This window comes from Scatophagus argus, chromosome 13 (assembly GCF_020382885.2).
Source record: "Scatophagus argus isolate fScaArg1 chromosome 13, fScaArg1.pri, whole genome shotgun sequence".
Classification (NCBI taxonomy): domain Eukaryota; kingdom Metazoa; phylum Chordata; class Actinopteri; family Scatophagidae; genus Scatophagus; species Scatophagus argus.
Genome location: NC_058505.1, coordinates 11288951 through 11310089, shown reverse-complemented (window position 1 = coordinate 11310089; position 21139 = coordinate 11288951). Strand labels below are relative to the sequence as shown.

At 41.9% G+C, this 21139-nt stretch overlaps 1 protein-coding gene and 1 non-coding gene across 9 annotated transcripts; both read left to right on the top strand.

The window, feature by feature from the left end:
- The first annotated feature begins 693 nt into the window (after positions 1-693).
- On the top strand, positions 694-20894 carry eif4g1a (eukaryotic translation initiation factor 4 gamma, 1a). Of its 8 annotated transcripts, none has more exons than XM_046407549.1 (33): positions 694-1375; positions 3273-3395; positions 3483-3563; positions 3788-3820; positions 4567-4587; positions 4921-5100; positions 5809-5908; positions 6846-6956; positions 8448-8641; positions 8829-8921; positions 9814-9889; positions 9981-10844; positions 10939-11027; positions 11183-11372; positions 12112-12245; positions 12469-12588; positions 12756-13145; positions 13445-13591; positions 13685-13921; positions 14129-14233; positions 14542-14820; positions 14976-15093; positions 15181-15274; positions 15484-15791; positions 15900-16021; positions 16162-16334; positions 16491-16616; positions 16892-16973; positions 17088-17186; positions 17642-17785; positions 17888-17969; positions 18221-18361; positions 19377-20894. In XM_046407549.1, exons 2-33 carry the CDS (start codon positions 3321-3323, stop codon positions 19556-19558), a joined length of 5190 nt encoding a protein of 1729 aa, XP_046263505.1. In that variant the 5' UTR covers positions 694-1375; positions 3273-3320; the 3' UTR covers positions 19559-20894. The 8 variants fall into 8 exon arrangements, with proteins under 8 accessions (XP_046263505.1, XP_046263507.1, XP_046263504.1 ...); XM_046407551.1 differs by having other exon boundaries at positions 3269-3395; positions 8448-8599; XM_046407548.1 differs by having other exon boundaries at positions 3269-3395.
- LOC124070100 lies at positions 13205-13281 on the top strand. The gene has a single exon (XR_006845145.1). It is a non-coding gene; the product is annotated as a small nucleolar RNA SNORD66 (small nucleolar RNA).
- Positions 20895-21139: the final 245 nt, after the last annotated feature.

Sequence of the window (21139 nt, the reverse complement as noted above, 5' to 3'; positions counted from 1 at the left end):
TCGACATATAAGCTCACAGTTAGCGTTAACAAAGACACAAACAACAAATAAACAAATTATGCTTACATTTAAATACACTCATACTGACATCTGTTGGTAGAGGGGTTAAATCTCAGCTTGACCTACTTTCACTCTGCGTCCACACAAGCAACATTAATTAATTAATTAATTAATTAACTGTGCTAACAGTTACAGCTCTGCACACACAATAATTCCTTAGGTCAAGCTGTATTATCAGCTGCATCACACCAAACAACGTATTCGTTAATCAAAAGCTTGATGCTTGTTGTGTATATGGATAAATACAAAATATTAAATACCCATGTATTCAAGCTGCAAACACATTTCCATCGATCCAGGTTTATTTATATGTTTTTTCCTAACGTTACTCAGGTGTGTGATTGCATAATGTTTCACAATATTCTATCCTTTTGGACTTTATTTTGATATACCCACTTTTACTTCCGGGTCATCTGGCTTAGTTTTCTTAATATTTTATCTTCAACATGAAAAAAATAAAGAAAAATAAACTTCCAAAAACAACATTGGACCATTACTGAATTTGTTTTTTTGATTTTCGTGATTCCGAAGAAAACAAGAACGGAAAAGAGGATATGTTTTTTTTCCCTTCTCTTTATTCATTTACAAAAAATTATAAAACAACTTGGTATTTCCGTTTCTTCTTTTTGAAATTGTAAATGAATTACGAATTATACAATACTTTGTCTTGTGTGTGTCCCTGTGTGAGGGTGCATTGTATCAAAATAAGCCCGGTTTGGGATTCATGACATGAGTATATCGCATTTGTTTCAGCTAATACTCTAGTTAAAATATTAAATTATTCTGTGACACCGGATGATGAATTGGCCTCAGCTCCTGTGTCACATGATCAAGGAATCGACATCAATTTTTAATTTTCCCGGAAGTTAGCCATGCGACTTGGGGGTGCACCGGCTCCGTAGACCAGAAACATCGCATTATGGCCTCGCTCTGAGCCTCCTGATGCGACAGTTGTGTACATACCCAACCGGCAATCCGTCACCATCGACGCCTTGATCATGGACCTCCGGTCCAAAGGCTTTTTTCGGGGCTATCGGAGTTGTCAATAGTACTCCCTGAGTACTATATTATTTGATTTTTAGCACTGTCACTTTTACACGCCCGGGGATTTAAACCGTAGTGACAGTAGTTGCATTCACCCCATCTGCCGGTTAGCTAACTAGCTCGCTAAGTCAATAGCCAAGAAGGGAAGAACACTTTTCTTTTGGAGTAAAGGACAAGGATACTGCAGCACCACTACTTTCATTAACAGAGGACTGAAAAGAGGCTGATTCCCTGAGTTCCCATCTTACATCACATTCACTGTTGATTCCTGGTAAGAATAAAACTAACTGACGGGGTAATGCTAGTTCGAAATACACCTAAAGCTTGGCTTCATATTTCTCAAAGGCTCACATGCTAACCAATGTTAGCTGGTTGTACAGGGCCTGCTGGCTGTCAGTCCAGACACAAGGATAGCGAGCCAGCTAATCTTTCTCGGAACACGGATAAAATCAAATGAATTTGGACGTTTGAACGTTAGTTTAAAGGTGTTTTCTTAGATTATCTTGAGGCGGTGCTTAGAGCTGCTTTGCTAAAGTTAATATAATGGTAGCTGACATGACAGCCCGGTATTCTCGGTCTCGTGGCTAATCTTCATTTGGTTACTGTTATTCGTGAGGAGACGCTAGTTAGCTCTAACGCTAAGTATTTCATGGTTTAAAAATGATTTCAACAGAATTTTGGAGCCAACGCCTTTGACTCATAACCTGATGTAAATGTTTGCCTTGTTACCACGATATGTCTTCAAGTTAGGCTGACTGTTAAATTTACTCTCGGATCTTGCTGGGCCTGTAATTAAATACACCCCGTAGGATAGGGCTGGGCTTAACAGCGAACATTATAACCAACAATAGCTTAACTGTAACCTTATCTGTGTCAAGTGTTGCAACATTATTGCTTGGACCGATCTTTTGCTGTGGTCGACTTTTGATTAGTAAATATGTCTTCTGTCAGCACAGTAAAACTATCAGATTGAGCTCTGTGTACGTTAAGGTTAAATGTGGACTCTACGTTCAGCCACGTAGCGTAACCCAGTAAAATGTCTATGGTAGTGGGACACGTAACGCTAGCCGGTTGTTGGCTAGCAGTTTACCCTGCTTCGGCCGGGCTTGCTGCCTCGCGAGTGGGCCATTAAAATGCTTTTCATCCCATATCGTAGTTAAGACAACATTGTAAGCTTTTCCTGGATTACCTTTCATATTTAAGCACCATCTATAAAACTGGCAGCCATCTCAGCTATATCTGCTGGCAGAACCATATGGTTGCTTTGTACATTGATTCCCTGTCTAGAAGAAGCATGGCGCTAGCTAGCTAACGATAGTTCCTGTGTGAGCAGGTGGATGGAGCATGACACGTCTGCTAGTGGTATTAATCACCTTTTTTTTTATTAATTCCAGTATGCCTCAGCTGTTCCAGCATTATATATAACGTAAATATAAGTGCCATTTATCCTAACGAGAAAAATGCGGTCAGTTTTGAAGTGAGTATTAACTTGACGATATTTGAGTGGATTGTTTGCACACGTAGCTAGCACAACAAGGGGGCATTGAAGCCACAGTTAACAGAGTAAATGAACTTTGACCTCAGGTATCCATTTTCTTAAATTCAGTCAAAACCGGACCAATCTAAGTGATTTGGTGGCAGTCAAGTATGAGCTGAAAGTTTACGTCCAAATCATTCTAGGAAAGTGTTGTGTATTTTTTGACATTTAAAGTTCCTTTTTTTTTTTTTTTTTTTTTTAAGTTATTCTATGATCCTTTTTCTATTCAGTTAACAGTGTTGGGTGGAAGTTAATAGACATGAGTCAGTTGCAATTTAATTTGAGCAAGGAATCAGCAAAGGATATTAACACTAATTGTTCATAAGAGTACATGAGCAATGTAATATGTAAGTGAGCAACATTGTGGGAGGTGGTGGTGTTATCAGAGGCGAAACCACAGGCCACGCCCTCACTGCTTGCATAGATGTTGCCACACTCGTGTCTTCGAACACTGCTGTCTGATATCTAACCTGTATGGTTGCGCTCATTAAATGGAGCTCAAAGCTGAGCTGAAAGCCATTTTGTCTAAATGCCTTGGATTAACATTTGGCTTATGCTTTTTTTGAAAAATCTTTTTTGTTTGTTTGACTGTTTTATATTTGGATTTCTTGCTTCCCTTTTCCTTAGAAAGGCTGGCAACACTCCGCCACCCTAATGCAGAACCACAAAAGAACGTGAAATGAACAAACCACCACAGCCTATAACGGGACCCACCTCTGTCCCAAACCCTGCCCCATCCCCTGGATTGACACAGGTGAGAGCAACTAATCATGTAGAATCTGAATTGTTTTGGTAGGTTAACTTTGGTAACAGCTATTTTCCTCTTTTCTCTCCTCTTAAGGCTGCCTACGGCCCTGGACAGCCACCTTCTCTCGTTTTTGCCACGCCTCCACAAATGAACTCTGCGCCACAGCCAAGACAGGTACTATTCACAGTAATTCATTTGTCAGTGATCAGTATTAGGTGTGTGGTATGTTTTACCTTGTGTAAGAGCCCTCCATTTCATACTCCGTCGCAAAGGTTTCTGACATGGCTTCCTCTGCTATAAGGCTTTGGCTAAATCTCTGTGTATGTTAAAGCCAGTTTGCCATCTTTCTCCTTGACTGTCAGCCTTGACTTCTTTCCTCTCTTCTGCTGTCCTCCCAGTTTGCTGCAGGGCCCCGTACTTTACACCAACAGGTACTAACACCCCTCACTGCTCCGTACATCCCCTCTTTCTCCTCAGTGGAATGCATGCTTTCAGTTCCACATGTTGGAGAATTAGATCAGTATGCTGTCGTATTAATTAGATGAGTTAACCTCTTCTAGAAATGCATATTTCTCTACCGGAAGTTGTGTCGCTTTTTAAGTTGTTGCTGGTTCTCAAAAAGCCATGTTCACCCAGGCCACTTTTATTCTTCCTGCACCTGCTCATACAGTTTTTTTCAGCCCTTACTTCTCTGCATTTGTACGACATTATCCCAAAACCTGCTGTCACAGTGACACAATAACTGACAGTGGAGTGATTCCAATACAGTTTTCTTTTTCAATTATTTTGTGGTCACCTTAAGAATAAGCTTTGTTTGCAATCGTTCGATCAATCGATATATTATGTAGTTCATTTATTTTTGGTACCTGCTGCGGTCTTGCATTTTTTTCACTGCTGACTTGAGCCTGTAACTCCCAAAATGATTCTCTAACCAGTCAAAACTGGGACCCAGAGGACTTCAGGAGATTCTACTTCTATGCATACTTCTGCAGAGTTGCATGTGCCGCTATGGTTCTTTGAGCTTACTGTTCATGGCTGAGAGAGTTTTTGCTGCTACCACCTCTCATACTCTTCCTGACACCTTGTAATCTCAACCTTCCACATTGTCTCTTGTCCTCATTTTCACCTTAATCTCACTCCCTCTTTTGCTTTCTGCTCATGTGTTGTGCGGCTGAAGGGTGGATACAGAGCATTGCAGGTAACAGCTTTTCTCTTCGTCCCACTCCCCCCCCACCCCAGTTTGGGTTAACCTCATTGTAGCAGGGAGTTGAGACATTTAATATAATTTAGACTCCGTAACCCAAGAACTAAACTTGCTGTACACGTTGACGTTGCTGTGAGTGCATTGCTTCCAGCTGAGGTTAAGGTCGTGTGTGACTGGACACACAAGCAAGAATGCTACAACATTCTAACACATGGGTTAGGACTGCCATAGTTGAGACACTAAATATACACACAGAACAACAGGATTGTTTGTGCTATGGTACACTCTTCACCATTCTTCCTTCATTCTCCCTCATCTGCTCTCCAGAATTACTATCAGAGCCGACCGACCATGGCCACCAGTGCTCCGAGGGTGCAGACAAGTAGTGGCCCACGACCTGTCGGACCCGCTCATGTCTACCCGCCCAGCTCCCAGATGATGATGATTTCCCAGCAGCAGCTGTCTTTCGCTAGCTCCCCTCAGGGCTACTTTATCCCCTCTGGACAGGTTGGTTCACGTTAGTAATCTTTGATGTGATATTACTGTACTGCCCAGAATATGGACAGGGTTAGAGTTAATAAGGCACTAGTTTTTGTTAATAAACAGGATAGAGTGAGTACCTTCTCCTACAGAGTGAGCTTATTGAGAGTGTTGCACCATAGCTTGTTAGATTAGCAGGCTTCTTAATGTCCGTTTATGTTGTGTCTTTTGGATTTAAGCAGCCCTAAAATAATAAAGCCCAGTTTAACCTACTGGAGTTTCTGAAAGCTTGTACGCTTGTACTTTTTTTTTTTTTTTTTTTTTTTTTTTTGCCTTTGAAAGTGAGTTGAAAGCAGGGACTGACTCATTTGCCAAGCAATTACCACTGTCACAGAGTGTCATGAATCAGAAAGCTCAGAAGGGCAGTCTGACAAATGCCAGCAACCAGAGAAAATTACTCTGACTGCTTTCAAGAGCCTGAGAGGAGTGTGTGTGTGTGAGAGAGAGAGAGAGAGCATGTGACGAATGAATGAAGAATTAGCTGCATTTGAGAACATATTTGTACAAGCTACACAGATGTAGGTGTTTTTTGTCTTCCAAAAACCAGGTGCTGAGAGACAAACTATTACTACAGAGATGGCAGAGACCTGATACCCTCATAACTTAAAAACTTCCATCTATTGTTGTTGTTGTTGATGATGATGATGATGATGAATCTTTATTTTGTTTCTGCAGTACCGGGCCCCATATATGCCTCCTACTCAGCAGTATTCCGTGACCAGCGGTACACCAGGCTTCTATCCAGGAACTAGCCCTGCTGAATATCCTGCTTATGGTAAGGGTTTTTCCCAAAACCAACAGTAACCAAGCACAACCCTAAACACTGAAGATTATCAGTTAAAGTGGTTGAAATTCCAAACTCCAAAAGCCTAAATTTAAATGACGATAAAGTTGAAGCACTGTGGTTTAGTCCACATCCATATGTGCACCTCTTTGCCCATAAACTATGGCTGGATATGTTGTGGTTTTGCTTGGCAGGTTGGTGTGTTTAAGGTCTTTCTGGGTCAAAACACTGCTGTGTGTGGAGAACTGCCAGTTGCATGTGGTCTGGCTTGATTTCTGCTTTGGCATGTATTCTTTCTATCTGCAGTCTCACCTGACGCTGCCTTACAGGTTCCATGAAATGGCTTTTAGACAAGTATTTTGGTCTTTTGCCTGATGTATGTCCATATAAAACATGTCAGGGTGGGATTTGCTGTTAGTAGGGATTAAAATTGAAAAGTAACACTAGTGCGAGTTCAGAATCCTGGAGAAGGCACCAATGTTGAAGATGGACCTTTGAGTAATAATTATAACCAGTGCTTTTTTTGAACAAATTATTTGTGAATTGCCACCCCAAACATACCTCTGACTTGTGTTACTGCTGCAAATGCTCATCTGCTTAAGGACTAAGTTCTACAGAGTTCTTGTGAGGCAGTTTTACTGGCTTATGCACACCCCTGAGTGCAAGGTGGTTTAATGAATAAAATGTTATACTTTCCCAGAAGAAAACTCTGATATTTAAAGAGATGCCCATGAGTTGACATAAGAATAAAATGCAGCCAGAAACACAAGGTACGAATTCAGTAAATACATTTCATGGGACCTTTTTAACACCCTGCTTCCTCTGGATCCTCTCATTAACTCATACTACATCTGTCTCTTCTTGCCCTCTCTCCTTCTTTCCTCCCTCTCCCGTCCCTCACTCCCTTCCTCTCGTTTGCTGCGTTCAGAGCCCTCTCTTGCTGCGAGGGAGAGGCGGGGTGGTGGGGGGAGAGGGGGCGGGCGAGAGAATGGCCGTCTCTCTCTCCACGGTGCTCCTCTCACCTCCCAGCGCTACCCTGGTGAGTAGTGTGTGTGCTTGCATCTTGGTCAGCAGGCTTTAGTGGCAAAAATCTGTGGCACTTCCTGTCTCTGGTAGTGTTGTAAATGTGTTTCTTTTTTCCTTTTTGGTAATTCACACGGGTACTCTTGTTTGTGCAATGTGATGATATACATAATGTGACAATAGAAAAACATCTAGTGATTTATATCATATGTCATTGTGTTGCAAATCACTTTCTTTTTGTCATTTTGACAGTGTTTTGCATACATGATTTGGGTGTGGGCTGGAAATTTGCAGGAAGGCAACATTAATAAACAAACAGGACAGTGAATGTGACAAAGAAAGGGATAATTTGGAATAGGAGGTGGTCTTTGACCAGCCAGTACGAAACGAGGAACGGCTACTTCTATTGCATGGACATAAATATTTGAGTGTGAAAATTCTGACATACTGTACTTAAAAAATTATGCCACAGACCAGTCCTCAAAACAGACTTAAACAGCACTGTTTTGTTATGTATGCTTAAATTAAAATTTGTTGTTGTGAATTTAAAAAAAAAAAAATCACATATGAGTGAGTACATTTTATTTAGGTGTATATTTTATATTCAGCAGCTATTTATTCACAAAATTTGCATAATATCGTAAATGTGATTGTTTTGTCATCTGGATGTTAAATGACCAATATCAGGTTATGAGATTGTGGTCATATTGCACAGCCCTGCTTGTATGTGAAAATGGTATACAAAGTGGGAGGGCATATATATATTAAACATATTCATTCTATTATAAATATATTTCATAAAATGGTGAAGTCTTCCCAGAACAAATAATGGCTGCCAGTAGTGTGCCGCTGCCAGCCTCCAGATGTCTCGCTAACTGTGTGCTGTATGCATGGTTCTTTATCTGACAGTCTGTTTTTACAGTTTCATATGTTTCACATGTTAAGTGATGTATCTTATGTGATTACAATCGAACAACTTAGCAATTGCAAATTTCTTTGTGTCATCATAATACTAGACTGAACTTTGTCATGCAGCTTCTGCCCGACCTTCAGTCTTCTGTATGTTACCCAACTTCATACTAGAGCGGTTTTAGTTTTTCAGTTCAGCTCGGCCACTGCGGTCACGTCAGAGTCACTAGAGAGCACAACACATAAGTCAACCACTTGTACAGAAGTTATACAGGTGTATATCTTCATCCACTCACCTCATGGAGGCTCTCAGTGTGGATTCTGGTTGTGCTCCTACAGGAATCTCCAATCTGTTATTGCAATATTTTTTCATGTTAAGGTCAAAATATTGATCACCCTGTACCCACAAATCCCACTTTCTGCTGTGCAGGGTTTTCAGAGAAATGGAAAATAAGGAATTTTGGGTCATGTCTACGGGAAAAGAAATTCTTTTGAATCTTGGATGGATGATTAGTTTAGTATGAAGCTGTGTCTCATAGTTGAGCATTACTCTCTTTTCATCTATTCTTTTTCCCCCCCCCCCATGCTGGCCTTACAGCTGGAGCGTACTATCCAGCTCAGCCGCAATACTCTCCGTCTGTCCAGCCGGCACCAGTCATGATCAACCCCGCCCAGCAGCAGCAACAAGCCCCGCCTCCTCAGCAACCACCGGCACAGTCACAAGGCCCACCAAAGAGGGAACGTAAACCGGTAGTGTGTCACAACAAAAGGCCAGCACTCCTCTTGTCTGAGGTCAAAAAAAATGTTTTGCCAGCTCAATGTGGAACTTTCTCTTTTACCTGAAAATAACAATAGTATTTATTATGTTAGTTGGCAGCTGTAGCTCAGCAGTGAGGGGATTTTTACACACAGTTGGTATTTTAATGTTGGTTACGTGTGTTTGGGAAACATAGTCAATATTTACCCTGTCTACTGATAGATAAGAATACGAGACCCCAACCAGGGCGGGCGGGATATTACAGATGAGATCATGTCAGGTGGAAGGTCCACCACCACACCGACTCCCCCACAGGTAAGAATGCTTTTGGGAAGACTGATTTCTATAAATGATTTTAAATCCTAATCTGAAGCAAACTTGGTTTTGTACATAGGTAACCCTGTAAAGCCCAAACCATTGAATAATTGACAGAATTATTCCAATTCTTTGAACTTGGACCCTTTATTGGTCCCTCTGAACAGACAAACAAAAAAAATTTCAAATATCATATCTGTGCACTTCATGTATCTGATTGTACACATCAGGTTTTTCAGGGAATCAAATATTACACTACTCATGTGGAGGTCTGAAAAACTCATGTTTCAAATATGATACGTTTGGCGTTATAGGGTTAAAGACAGAATTGCTTTATTGGTTGCATCACTGATTTTAAGTCCTCAGTGTTTATTATTTTAGAAATTTAAGTTGTCAGATTCTCAGTTGGATTTTGTCTGCATTCATAGCTGACTTGGCTGAGAATTTAGTCAAAGAACAGTCTATTATTTACAGTTTTATGCCTTACAATTTTAATTACATTGAGATTTGTCGGCTTTTATGAAGGACACATGGTCTGAAAAAACAAAGCACAGCTTTAAATACTTTCTCACCATCTCCCAACATATTTATTCTTCATAGAGGGGCCTGTATGTTTTCACATCTCTGTGCTAATATCTTAACATCAGAACAATAAAAAGCTAACACGGTCTCAATGGATAATAGAAGACCAATGTAAATATACCTAACTGTGTACTGATTGCCTTAACTTCCAAGTACACCGATTTGGCAGTTGGTTTGGGCAAAACAAAACCGTCAAAATGACCAGAGTTTAATCAACTCCTCTTTTTCATGAGTCATCTACACAGCAAAAATGATTCCTGTTTTTCCAATTCAGTCTGCAATTAACAAAAAAACTGTTTTGTGACTGTAGGCATCCATAGCAGATGGAAGTCCGGCACAGACAAATGGGGAAGTTACACAGCCTGTCACTACAGTGACAAGAAGAGGTGAGTGTATTTTCTCAGTGATGTTTTACATATAAGATTTAAAGACATCTGTGTTCCATGTTTTCCTTATTGTGTTTATTTCACTGCCCAGATGAAGACATGGAGCCTCCTGCTAGCGGTGAAACCCCACCACCTCCTTCCACAGCAAATACAGAGCCTGTGGTGGAGGCCAAACAGGAAATGGACAACCAGATTACACCACCTGCTGAGTTAGCCACACATTCTGTAGCCCCTGCAGCTGCTACTGAGGTGCCATCCGCATTGATAAAGGACCAACAGTCTTCCTCTTCTGTCTCTCAAGCAGCAGAATCTACTACAGCTCCTGTTGAGGCAGTAAATAAAGTTGATGCTGAAGTTAGTGACACAGTAGATGCTGCTGTTGACTCTTCAGCATCTTTAGCAGCGCAAGAGGCGCCTGTCAAAACGGAGGAAGCACAGACTGCTCCAGATGAGAAGGCACCAGAAAAGGAAGAAAAAACTGAGGAAGTGAAGAAATTGGAGAAAGAGGAGCAAGTAGTCGACGCAAAGTTGGAACCTGTAGTTGAGGCTGCAGCGACAGTTACCCCTGTTAATGTGGTGAAAGAAGAAGCTGCTACGACGACAGCAGTTGATGTCTCTCAGCCTCCACCCTCTGAACAGGACGCTGCTGCTCCACAGACCCAGAGTGCTACCCCGAGCTCTGCCCCTGAACCTGAACCCACACTGGCTGACACAGCAGAGCCTCCTCTTTCCAATGGTCTTCCTCAGGACACTGAGGAACTCTCTGAGGAACTGGCATTTTTAGACACTACACCCCTTGACAAGCCTGATGCCGCCAAATCTCAGGAATCCACAACTGTGGCTAAAACAGCACAGGAAGAGGAGGATAAGGAAGAGGAAAATAAGGAGAAGGACAAAGGTGTGGATGCCGCTCCCTCCACTGTTAGCTGCCCTCCAGAGGAATCTACTATGCAAGGTAGGGTGGATTTGATTCTAGCCTGCATTTATGATTGTCATCTGTGTCACGTGGGTCTTGTGAGATTTTAATATCAATGTCCTTTTTCATGAAGCTGCTACGTCTGTGCCAAAGAAGAGGATGAACATGAAGGAGTTCAACAAGAAGGAGGCCATTGGTGACCTCCTGGATGCCTTCACAGAGGTGTGCATCAGTGGGGGATGACAATATGAAAGAGTGAAATTAACACTAGCTTGTGGTGTCTCTGAAGTTTCAGCTGTATCAGTAATACATTTTCTGAGCATATTTTTCATTCTCTGAAGAGTAACTGGGTTATTGTATTGTTGTGTGTGCTGCAGGAGCAGGGTGCCAAGCCTGCTTCTGAACCCTCATCCACTCAGGCCGACCCCACCCCCGTTGTTCCAGTTGAACTTTCTCCTGAGGTTGCAGATGAGACCTGGGAGGAGAAAGAGGACAAGCAAAATGCCGAACCTGACAGGCCTAAAGCCACTGCTGAGCCAACTGGGCAGAAATACCAGTACAAAGAAGGTAGGATGTGACTAAGATTGTTCAGAAATGGCCAAGTTTTGTGTGTCTCAATAGTAATAGCTGCTGTTTCAAAACAGTTGCTATGATGATGTGTTTTACGTGCACATGTAACCAAAAGTTAGAGACACATGAAAGTATAAGAACACAACCATATTTCCTATTTTTAATGTTAATTCAACATAATACTGTCATAAAATTCACTAGATGTCAAAATATGTTCCGTTTATAATTTAGAGATGGACAAAAATATCTAAATTCATGAAACCTCTTTCCCACCTCTTCCCACCTGTGCAATACTTTCCCCCCCAGAATGCAATGCTCCATTGGGATATGTTACATTGGTTTAATCTTTCATGATATTCATTATGCTTAAAGAACTTTTTCCACCATCCCTCTCTACTTCATCTGTATATATGTATGTATGACCTTCACAATCGTATATCTTTTGAGCTTTTTAATATGTCCTTGTACTTAATAATAATAATCTTTTCTATTGTTTATAATTTCTTGTGCTTTTGTGCTGTCTTGTCCTGCTAAATGTTGGCTGCTGTAACTACTAAATTTCCCCTCTCATCAATAAACTCTCATCTCATATCTCTTATCTTAAGCGTTTTACCAGAGGTTATTTTAGATACCATCATGTTCAAAAAGATGTGTGTAATATGAGAGGTCGGGGACTCACCTTTTTTGTGTTGACCTGTAGTCGTCCGTGTTCACACATCTCTTGTATGTCTCTCAGAACAATGGAAGCCGATTGACCCAGAAGAGAAGAAACGGTACGACAGGGAGTTCCTCCTGGGCTGCCAGTTTGTTAGTGCCAGTATGCACAAACCTGAAGGCCTGCCCCTCATCAGTGATGTGGTCTTGGATAAGGTCTGTGAAATTTTCTGTCATTTTGCTGCAGAATAGATAATGTCATTCTTGATGACAAAAGAGTGAATATTGAAATAGTAATGAAATGGATTTGCTTTTTTTTTCACCCCATTAGCATTAAGTAGTTTCTGAGCATATTGTTTGAATTAGAATAGATAATTAGGAAATGTGACATACATCTTGCTTTTGCATTTGGCACTGAAGTCATTTATTTTATCTTCAGGTGAACAAGACTCCGCTGCGGCCTGCTGATCCAGCTCGACTGATGAATGTTGGTCCTGATTTTACTCCCTCGTATTTGGGGAACCTCGGGAGCAGATCTGTTGGAGGACCACGAGGCCCTGTAAGTGAATTTGTCTCTTCCCTTTGCTGGGGTGGTTTAATACTAAAGTAAAATACAGTCATTTTCTCATAATCATGATCATGGCAATCTTCACAATTCAGTTTGCTTTGTTGGATAAGGTTCCTTTTTTAACTCTTCTACATATGCATCCCTTCCCCTCTTTTTAGTTGCCTGGGCCACGTCGCTCTCAGCAGGGTCAAAGGAAAGAACCCAGGAAAATCATCAGCAGCATGTCCCTCAGTGATGATGTGCAGCTCAACAAGGCTGAGAAGGCCTGGAAGCCCTCGACGAAGAAGCCTACTCGCAGCCGCGGCGGGGAGGAAGGTGAAGAAGAGGATCCCGAACATGCCAAGACTCAAGAGCTGTTCAAGCGTCTGCGCAGTATCCTCAACAAACTGACCCCTCAGAAGTTTCAAGAGCTGATGAAACAGGTGTCAGACCTGATGATAGACACGGAGGAGAGGCTGAAGGGAGCCATTGATCTCATCTTCGAGAAGGCCATCTCAGAGCCCAACTTCTCTGTGGCCTACGCCAACATGTGCCGCTGCCTTATGGGGGTTAGTTGTGTGATTGTGTCTCAATCTTGTGCCTTTTTTTCTCTTTTTTTTCCCATTTGCTCCAATGATGACTTATGTTTTGTGCCACGTGTCTGGGCCACTGAATGTTCATGATGGTATTGAGGAACTGATGGAGCACACTGTAATCATTGTTCTTCTTTTGAACATTTTCATAATCTAGTTTTTATGCCACATGTTTATTATTATTATTATTATTATTATTATTATTATTATTGTGATTGTTGTTGAAGAAATTGTATATTTATAAAAACATGTATTCAATGTGTTCCTCCCCCCAGTTGAAAGTCCCCACCTCAGACAAGCCAGGACTTTTTGTGAACTTCCGCAAACTGCTGCTCAACCGCTGCCAGAAAGAGTTTGAGAAGGACCAGGATGATGATGAAATCTTTGAGAAAAAGCAAAAAGAGTTGGAGGCTGCCAAAGACGTAAGAAAAGTGATATTTTACCGTCCCAATCCCAGAAACTGATCATTTTATCCCACCTACTAAGCACAAACACGCTCTTGTTTCTGCCTTCAGGAAGAGGAGTGTGAACGCTTAAGAGTGGAGCTGGAGGAGGCCAGAGACAAGGCCCGCCGCCGTTCACTGGGCAACATAAAGTTCATAGGTGAGCTCTTCAAGCTGAAGATGCTGACAGAGGCCATCATGCACGACTGTGTAGTGAAACTACTGAAGAACCACGACGAAGAATCTCTGGAGTGTCTCTGCAGGCTGCTCTCCACAATTGGCAAAGACCTAGACTTTGAGAAGGCCAAGGTAATTAAAGCATTAACAGACATACACACACAGGTTAAGTATTGGTTTTCTTTTTATAAGACACTTACATATTCAGTCATCTCTTTTGTGACTGAGGAGATGAGGAAACAGTTCTCTACATTTAAATCAGCATCAGACTTATTCATTTACACTCAGTTTGTAGCCATGACTCATGAAAGCCACTTTTTTTTCCTGTGTCCCTGTTAGCCTCGCATGGATCAGTACTTCAACCAGATGGACAAGATCATCAAAGAGAGAAAGACCTCATCCAGAATCCGCTTCATGCTGCAAGATGTCTTGGACCTCAGAAAGGCAAATATTAATTTATATACAACAATTAACCACAATATTAATTGCTGCTTGATATTTTGTATGCCCTTGTGCTTCCAAAACACAGCACGGGGTGGGGAGGGGGTTCTCACAAAATATTTCATTGTAAATAGGTGATTAATGTTATTCACTTCACCTGTCAGTGGTTTTAATGTTGTGCCTGATTGGTGTATAATAAGATATTACAATAAATAGCCTGAGCAGAATTGTTTTATGTTGTGTGGGAAGTAATCCACTGGGATTATGCCTGACAGACTGGTTTATTCCCTTCTTTCATCTGTGGTCCACAGAATAACTGGGTGCCTCGTAGAGGAGACCAGGGTCCTAAAACGATCGACCAGATCCACAAGGAGGCAGAGATGGAGGAGCACAGGGAACAGATCAAAGTCCAGCAGCAGCTCCTGTCCAAGAAAGAAGGAGGAGGCAGGATGGGAGGGAGCATGGGAGGCCGGGGCCCTCACACACCGGGAGGTGGCAGGACCAGCCAGCCTCAGGATGAGGGATGGAACACCGTCCCCATCTCCAAGAACAGACCCATTGACACCACCCGCCTTAGCAAGATTACGAAGGTAAAGTCTATTTGATGGTGTTTCTTTGGGTGCAGAGTAAAACAGTCACCCCAGACAGTAGGGCGAGGTATCTTTCATCTCAACCCAATGAACTGAGAATTAATTAAATGTGTATGTAACTTGTTTCTTAATGTAACTATTGTGTTTCCCTTTAGCCTGGTGCTCTGGACTTCAACAATCAGCTGCTGGCTCCAGGAGGAAAAGGCATGTGGGGTAGTTGGGGCAAAGGCAGCAGCGGAGGAAGCGGAGCTAAACCAGCCAGTGGAGAGCAGGGTAAAACACCTTCCTCTAAAAGACAAGTGTGGTTTTAAGTTGTTCTCAGTGGTTGGAGTGTTAATCCATCCTGTTCCTTTCTTCTAGATTCTGGTCGCACCAGCACCCTCAACCGCTTCTCAGCCCTGCAGTCTGGATCTTTGTTGTCTTCAGCGGACTCTGATCGCAGAGTTCCTCAGAGGTATGTAGCAGCTGCAGGTATTTTCTCACCAAGTAAAATCTCTTGTCCTTGTGTTTTGCTCTTATTACCCTTGTTTACAAGAGTTTTTGATTTTTTATATTTTTGTGCTACAACCTTGGATCTAGTGTTTGATCATGTAAACCTTCAATACGTGATACTTTTTAGAAGTTGTAATAAATGTGGACCTTTGTGTCATTTATAACCTTTAGGTCAAGCTCCAGCCGTGACCGTGGTGGTGACAGAGACAGGGGTGACCGGGACAGGGATCGGTTTGACCGATTTGATCGCAGTGAGGGACGACAAGGCCGTGATGACAGGGGCAGCCAGAATCAAATCACCAAGAGAAGCTTCAGCAGGGAATCCCAGGAGCGTGGCGGAAGGGGCGGAGACAGCCGGGCCTCAACTGAGCCCGTGCGTCGTGTTGCCAGCATGACCGATGACAGGGACAGAGGAAGTCGGGATAGGGGAAGCAGAGACCGAGGAAGTCGGGACAGGGGTCCAAACAAAGATGTCGCAGGTGAACAACTGTTTACTCGTGGTGGGAGTTGTTCACACAGATTAGTATGAGAGACATAAGAGAAATGATGTTTAACTTGTATTATCTCTCTTTGTTATTTCTCTGCAGTTAAGCGTGAGAGCGCCCCGACTCCTCCTCCTTCTCTTCCAAAACCTGCCTTGACTGAAGAGGAGGTGGAGAAGAAGTCGAATGCCATCATTGAAGAATACCTCCACATCAATGATTTGAAGGTACAGACATTACACTGCGCATGCTTGCATGCAACAAAGTGAATTCTGCTTAAATGCGTACGTATTATCAGGCTTACCAGCAAATGCTTAGAATTTGAATTGGCTCTGACAGACAGCATGTTCTTCCTCTGTTGCTGTAGGAGGCATTACTGTGTGTGGCAGAACTCAACAGTGCCTCACTCCTCTATGTGTTTGTGCGGAATGGCGTGGAGTCGACGCTTGAGCGCAGCACCATCGCGAGAGAGCACATGGGCCTGTTGCTGCACCAACTTGTGAAGGCAGGGACTCTGCCCAGACAGCAGTACTACAAAGGGTGAGCACTTAACAGGAAAAACATCATCACGCTGTGTTTCCAATATCTGAGATGCTCTTGTCCATCCTTATTTACGCTTGACAGCCTGACTAGGGAGAATCAAGCCAGCAAAATTGTGTATTTTCAAGTTAAATGTGTGTTTTTTTGGGACTGTAGACTAGAAGAGACCCTGGAGGCTGCAGAGGACACAGCCATTGATATACCTCACATCTGGCTCTACCTGGCTGAACTCATTACTCCTATGCTCCATGAGGGTGGCATCCCTATGGGGCAGCTCTTCAGGTGAGCTACATGCTGGAAGTCAGCAAAAATAGTTTTAGCCATTAAACCTAAAGCCAAGTTCCTATGGACTGTCGTCAGTGGTAGCTGTCTGTTCATAAGTCACATTGGATTCTCTTTTTGCCTAAATAAAGCATCCGTAGTTTGACATAAAGCACCTTTTCCGGGGTGTTTGGCTGGTCTGACTTTGCCTCAGTAGCATACATGGAACTATGGTTTTATTAACAGTGGTAGCAAATAAAGCTCTAAAGCCTAATTTGATGCAATTGTGTTTTCAGGGAGATCTCGAAGCCTCTTGTGCCTCAAGGGCAGGCGGGCGTGCTGCTGGTACAGATCCTCAAGTTGCTCTGCAAAGGAATGGTATGTCGAACATAAATCCCTGAATGAGGCATCTCTATTTTCAAGCAAATACAGCTGTTTTGACATTTTACACCCACTGGATTCATTAAGTATTCCCCTCCCCCCAATCATTAGACCCCTAAGAAGGTCGGGGCCATGTGGACAGAGGCTGGGCTGAACTGGAGTGATTTCTTGCCTGAGGATGAAGACGTGAATAAGTTTGTCACTGAGCAGGTCTGTGAGCTATTGTAATACTAGACAGTAAAACACAAACCACTGAAAACATATACACACGCTATGGGCGGGGAGCGTTTGTTGATTGGCATGGATTCTATTTTTTGCAACCAGTTTTTATTTCATTTTCCCTTATAGGAATAGCAGGGCTTCACGTATAAAGTAAAGTTATTCAGTTGCAGCAAAGGAAAACACCAGACATACACATCAACCTCAGGGGTGCAGAGAAGAAAGACTAATAATCAATACAATAAATAGATAAAAATAGACCGTGACAATAATGAACATTAGTAAACACACACAACAGATCGCACTTGTTATGCTCATGGTGATGTTTTTTTGCTTTTTTTGTTTTGGTTGTTCACACTTAAAAAAAAAAAAAAATCAAACAACTTCCAAAGTTGATCACTTACAAGAGATTCTTCATTTTTCATTGTTATTGTCACATAATTCAGAAAGTGGAGTTCACCACAGGAGAGGACATGGAGTCAAGGGAAACCGGTAAGAAGAAGGTCCTCACTGGAGAGGAGCTCAGCAGTCAGCTGGACAGACTCCTGCAGGACAAGGCCAACAACCAGCGAATCAGAGACTGGGTTGAGGTGTGTGATCGTGATTTATTTTTCAGACTTTAATATTCCATGCAGAGTTAATTGTTCATTATTAACTTCCCACTCTTTCTCTCCACTTCTTTTCTTTGTCAGGCTAACTTGGACGAGTCACAAATTGCATCCAACCAGTTTGTACGAGCGTTGATGACATCAGTGTGTCAGTCTGCCATCATATGTAAGTATGACTCACACGGCATGTCACAGTAAGCGCTGTCTGTTTTTGGCTTAAAGCATCCTATATCTGTGTCTTAGTCACCACCATCATCTCACAGCGGCAGCTTGAACTCTCCGTGGCGGAAATGTTTCAGTATTGCTGTACGGATGTTATGTCATGATTAACTGTAGAAATGCAGATTGTAGTATGAGGATGAATTTGCAGAAGTTTTATCTCTGTTCATGATTTGTCTTTTGTTTTTTTCCCCCCAGGTGACAACCCATACAGGGTTGATGCACAGCAGGTCAGCCAGAGGGCCACCCTGCTGCAGAAATACCTGTGTGACGAGCAGAAGGAGCTGCAGGCCCTCTATGCCCTCCAGGCTCTGATGGTGCACATGGAGCAGCCAGCGAGTGAGTTTCAGGCTATTGATCTAGGGTGCCAGCAGTAATGTGTGTGTGTTAAACATACAGAGGTGGACAAAACTTTAGGATGCAGGATCCCCGTAACAAATGCTTAAACTAATGGAGCTCATAATTTTTAAGGTTGATTGGATGCAAATATGGCCTCAGTCTGCAGTGATATTAAAACTGTGTCATTAAACATCTGTGAAACTAATGAAAAAGTAGCATTCATGGCATGAACATTACTTTCTGGTGCATATGAGACATTTCTTGATTGTGTTCCTTATATTGTCCATGGTAAGTTGATGTAGGCATCTTTGTTTGTTTTTAAAATATGTCTTTGTGTCAGAACAACTTGGTATCCACGTCAGCGTTTCCATGTGGTTTTGGTAGAGACTTTCGCTCATAGGGAAACGCCTGAACAATAGAGGGGAAAAAAAAGCAGAACACGAAATCCACATTATACAAATTCATGACATTTGGGTGGTTATATTAACATTTAAATTGAGACCTCAGAGAGAAAGTTTGAGTTGACATAAGGTTCTTAACTTCATTGCCACACACTCCCTGACAGTGATAAGCTATTCGCGTCATCAGTTTGCAACAGCTTAGTTTCTCTCCCCCCTGCCACACACACACACACACACACACACACACACACCAAAACTCCATGTGTCAGAGAGAAAAAGGAATGCGTTTTTAACTTTATTTCAAAATTAGTTGATCGTGTCTTGCCTTAAGAGCTCTCTGAATGCACTTGGTGTTAACTGGTATTCAACCAGTATAGTGTATGTGATTGGGATTAGCAGTACATACAGTACATGTGACAGAAATGACTCGAAATAATTATGTCAATTAAATGGCTATATTAACACTAACATGCAGTACAAACTTAACATTTTGAGCTTCAAGTGCGGGGTCTTGAAGGCTTGTGTTATTTCAAACAGGTTCAGGTATGATTGAGTGCACCAAAATTCAGTCTCAAAGGTGGATCAGCGCTGACTTCTGTATTCTCTCCCTGCAGACCTGCTGCGGATGTTCTTCGACACCTTGTACGATGAGGACGTCATTAAGGAGGAGGCTTTCTACAAATGGGAATCCAGCAAGGACCCCGCAGAGCAAACGGGAAAAGGCGTGGCCTTGAAATCGGTCACTGCCTTCTTCACCTGGCTCCGTGAGGCTGAGGAAGAGTCTGACAAGGAATAAAAGACTGGACCGAAAGCTGTCGTCCCTCCTTTTTGGCAAGTTAGGGGCTCTACGAGCAGCTGTGGAGAGTCACGGACAATATTGCCAGAGAGAGGAAGACTCAAAATCAATCCTCAATGAGGATAAATCTTTATTATGTTTTCTTTTTCTTTGAGGGATGGACTCAGAAAACAATCATTTCTCTCTACCCTCCCTTTCTCGCTTCCTCATTATTTCCCGACCCGCTCGTGACAGCAAGTGTCCTCGTCAAATTAACTTGAAAACTGATTCAGCAGGATTGCTTGTTAACAAGGTGTGAAGTATCCCACATCACTACGAAACTTCTCCTTTTTTTGTCACAGTAACACGAAACCAACAGGCTGCTTTTTCTTTTTTCTTTTTTTTTTTTTTTCTTTTTTTTTTTTTTAAATGGTTCTAGATAATGATGATGCCTATCATCCCATCTGATCAAGAATAAACAGCAGGACGTGTGGTGTAGTGGGTTATCTCATAACGTGGGGATCGTCATGCCATCATGTGTGTTCAATCCAAACTAGGCTCTTATGTCTTTGTCCTTAACTGGAGTGTGCAGCATGACTGAAGTGTGTTTCTATTAATGATACAGTGGATGAAACGTTGATACACGAACGTACATCAACTAATAGATATTCAATGGAGTTTTTAAAGCAAAGGATGTCTATTCTCTCTTCCTGTTTCCCATCATGAACTTACAAAGGACAGAAACATGGAGGACTGATGTTGACTTTTGACCTTGACTACTAGGGGGTGGTCTTAATGCTTCCTCTAAGCCATCCTCTCCCATCCCCAGTAGTGAACCACACTGACTGACTCATGTTCTTTACCTCTTCTATACTTAAACCTGAGCTGTCGTAGAGGACACTTAATGACCCAATCACCGTTAAAACTTGAAATCTACAGATAATTGACTTGATGAAATATATAGTTAAGAAAAAAAAAAAAAACAGAAATGATCCGAAAGCCTTTTCTACTTTAAGTGGAAACTTATTTCAGGAGCGTTCTGTAAATATATAATAATAATAATGATACTTACAAAAAAACTTTTTTTTCTCAGTTTTATTTTTCAGAAATGATAAATTGCTGATGTAACTGCAGTGTGTCCTTTTCCAACAGAAACCACAGTTGTCCAGATGCAGAGAGGTGCTTTAGATAATCCATTGATTATTAGTTGTATTGGAATTTTGTAAATATTTTTTTTTTTTTTTTTTTTTTTTTTTTTGCTTTCTTTATTTAAGAAATTATTGCTTCTTTTGCATCGGAAACTGGAAAGATGAGGTCACGGAACATTGCAAATAAAGGACTTAAGTTGCTGAGCAGAGTTTTGTTTGTCTGTCTGAAACATACCGGTTGCACCAGTGATTTTTTTAAGATGTTTAGGAGCTGAACGAGTATCCACACTGGTTTCAACCTTATTAAGGGACATGGTGGTCATCCATGATGTGAACAATCCACATCTTAAAAATGTAAAAATAGTTCTAAGGCGTCGCAGTCAGTCATGTATTTAGTGTTTTAGTTTGGAGAAAATGGGGATGGGTTGGATACCAAGTTGGATTGGTGTCTCTG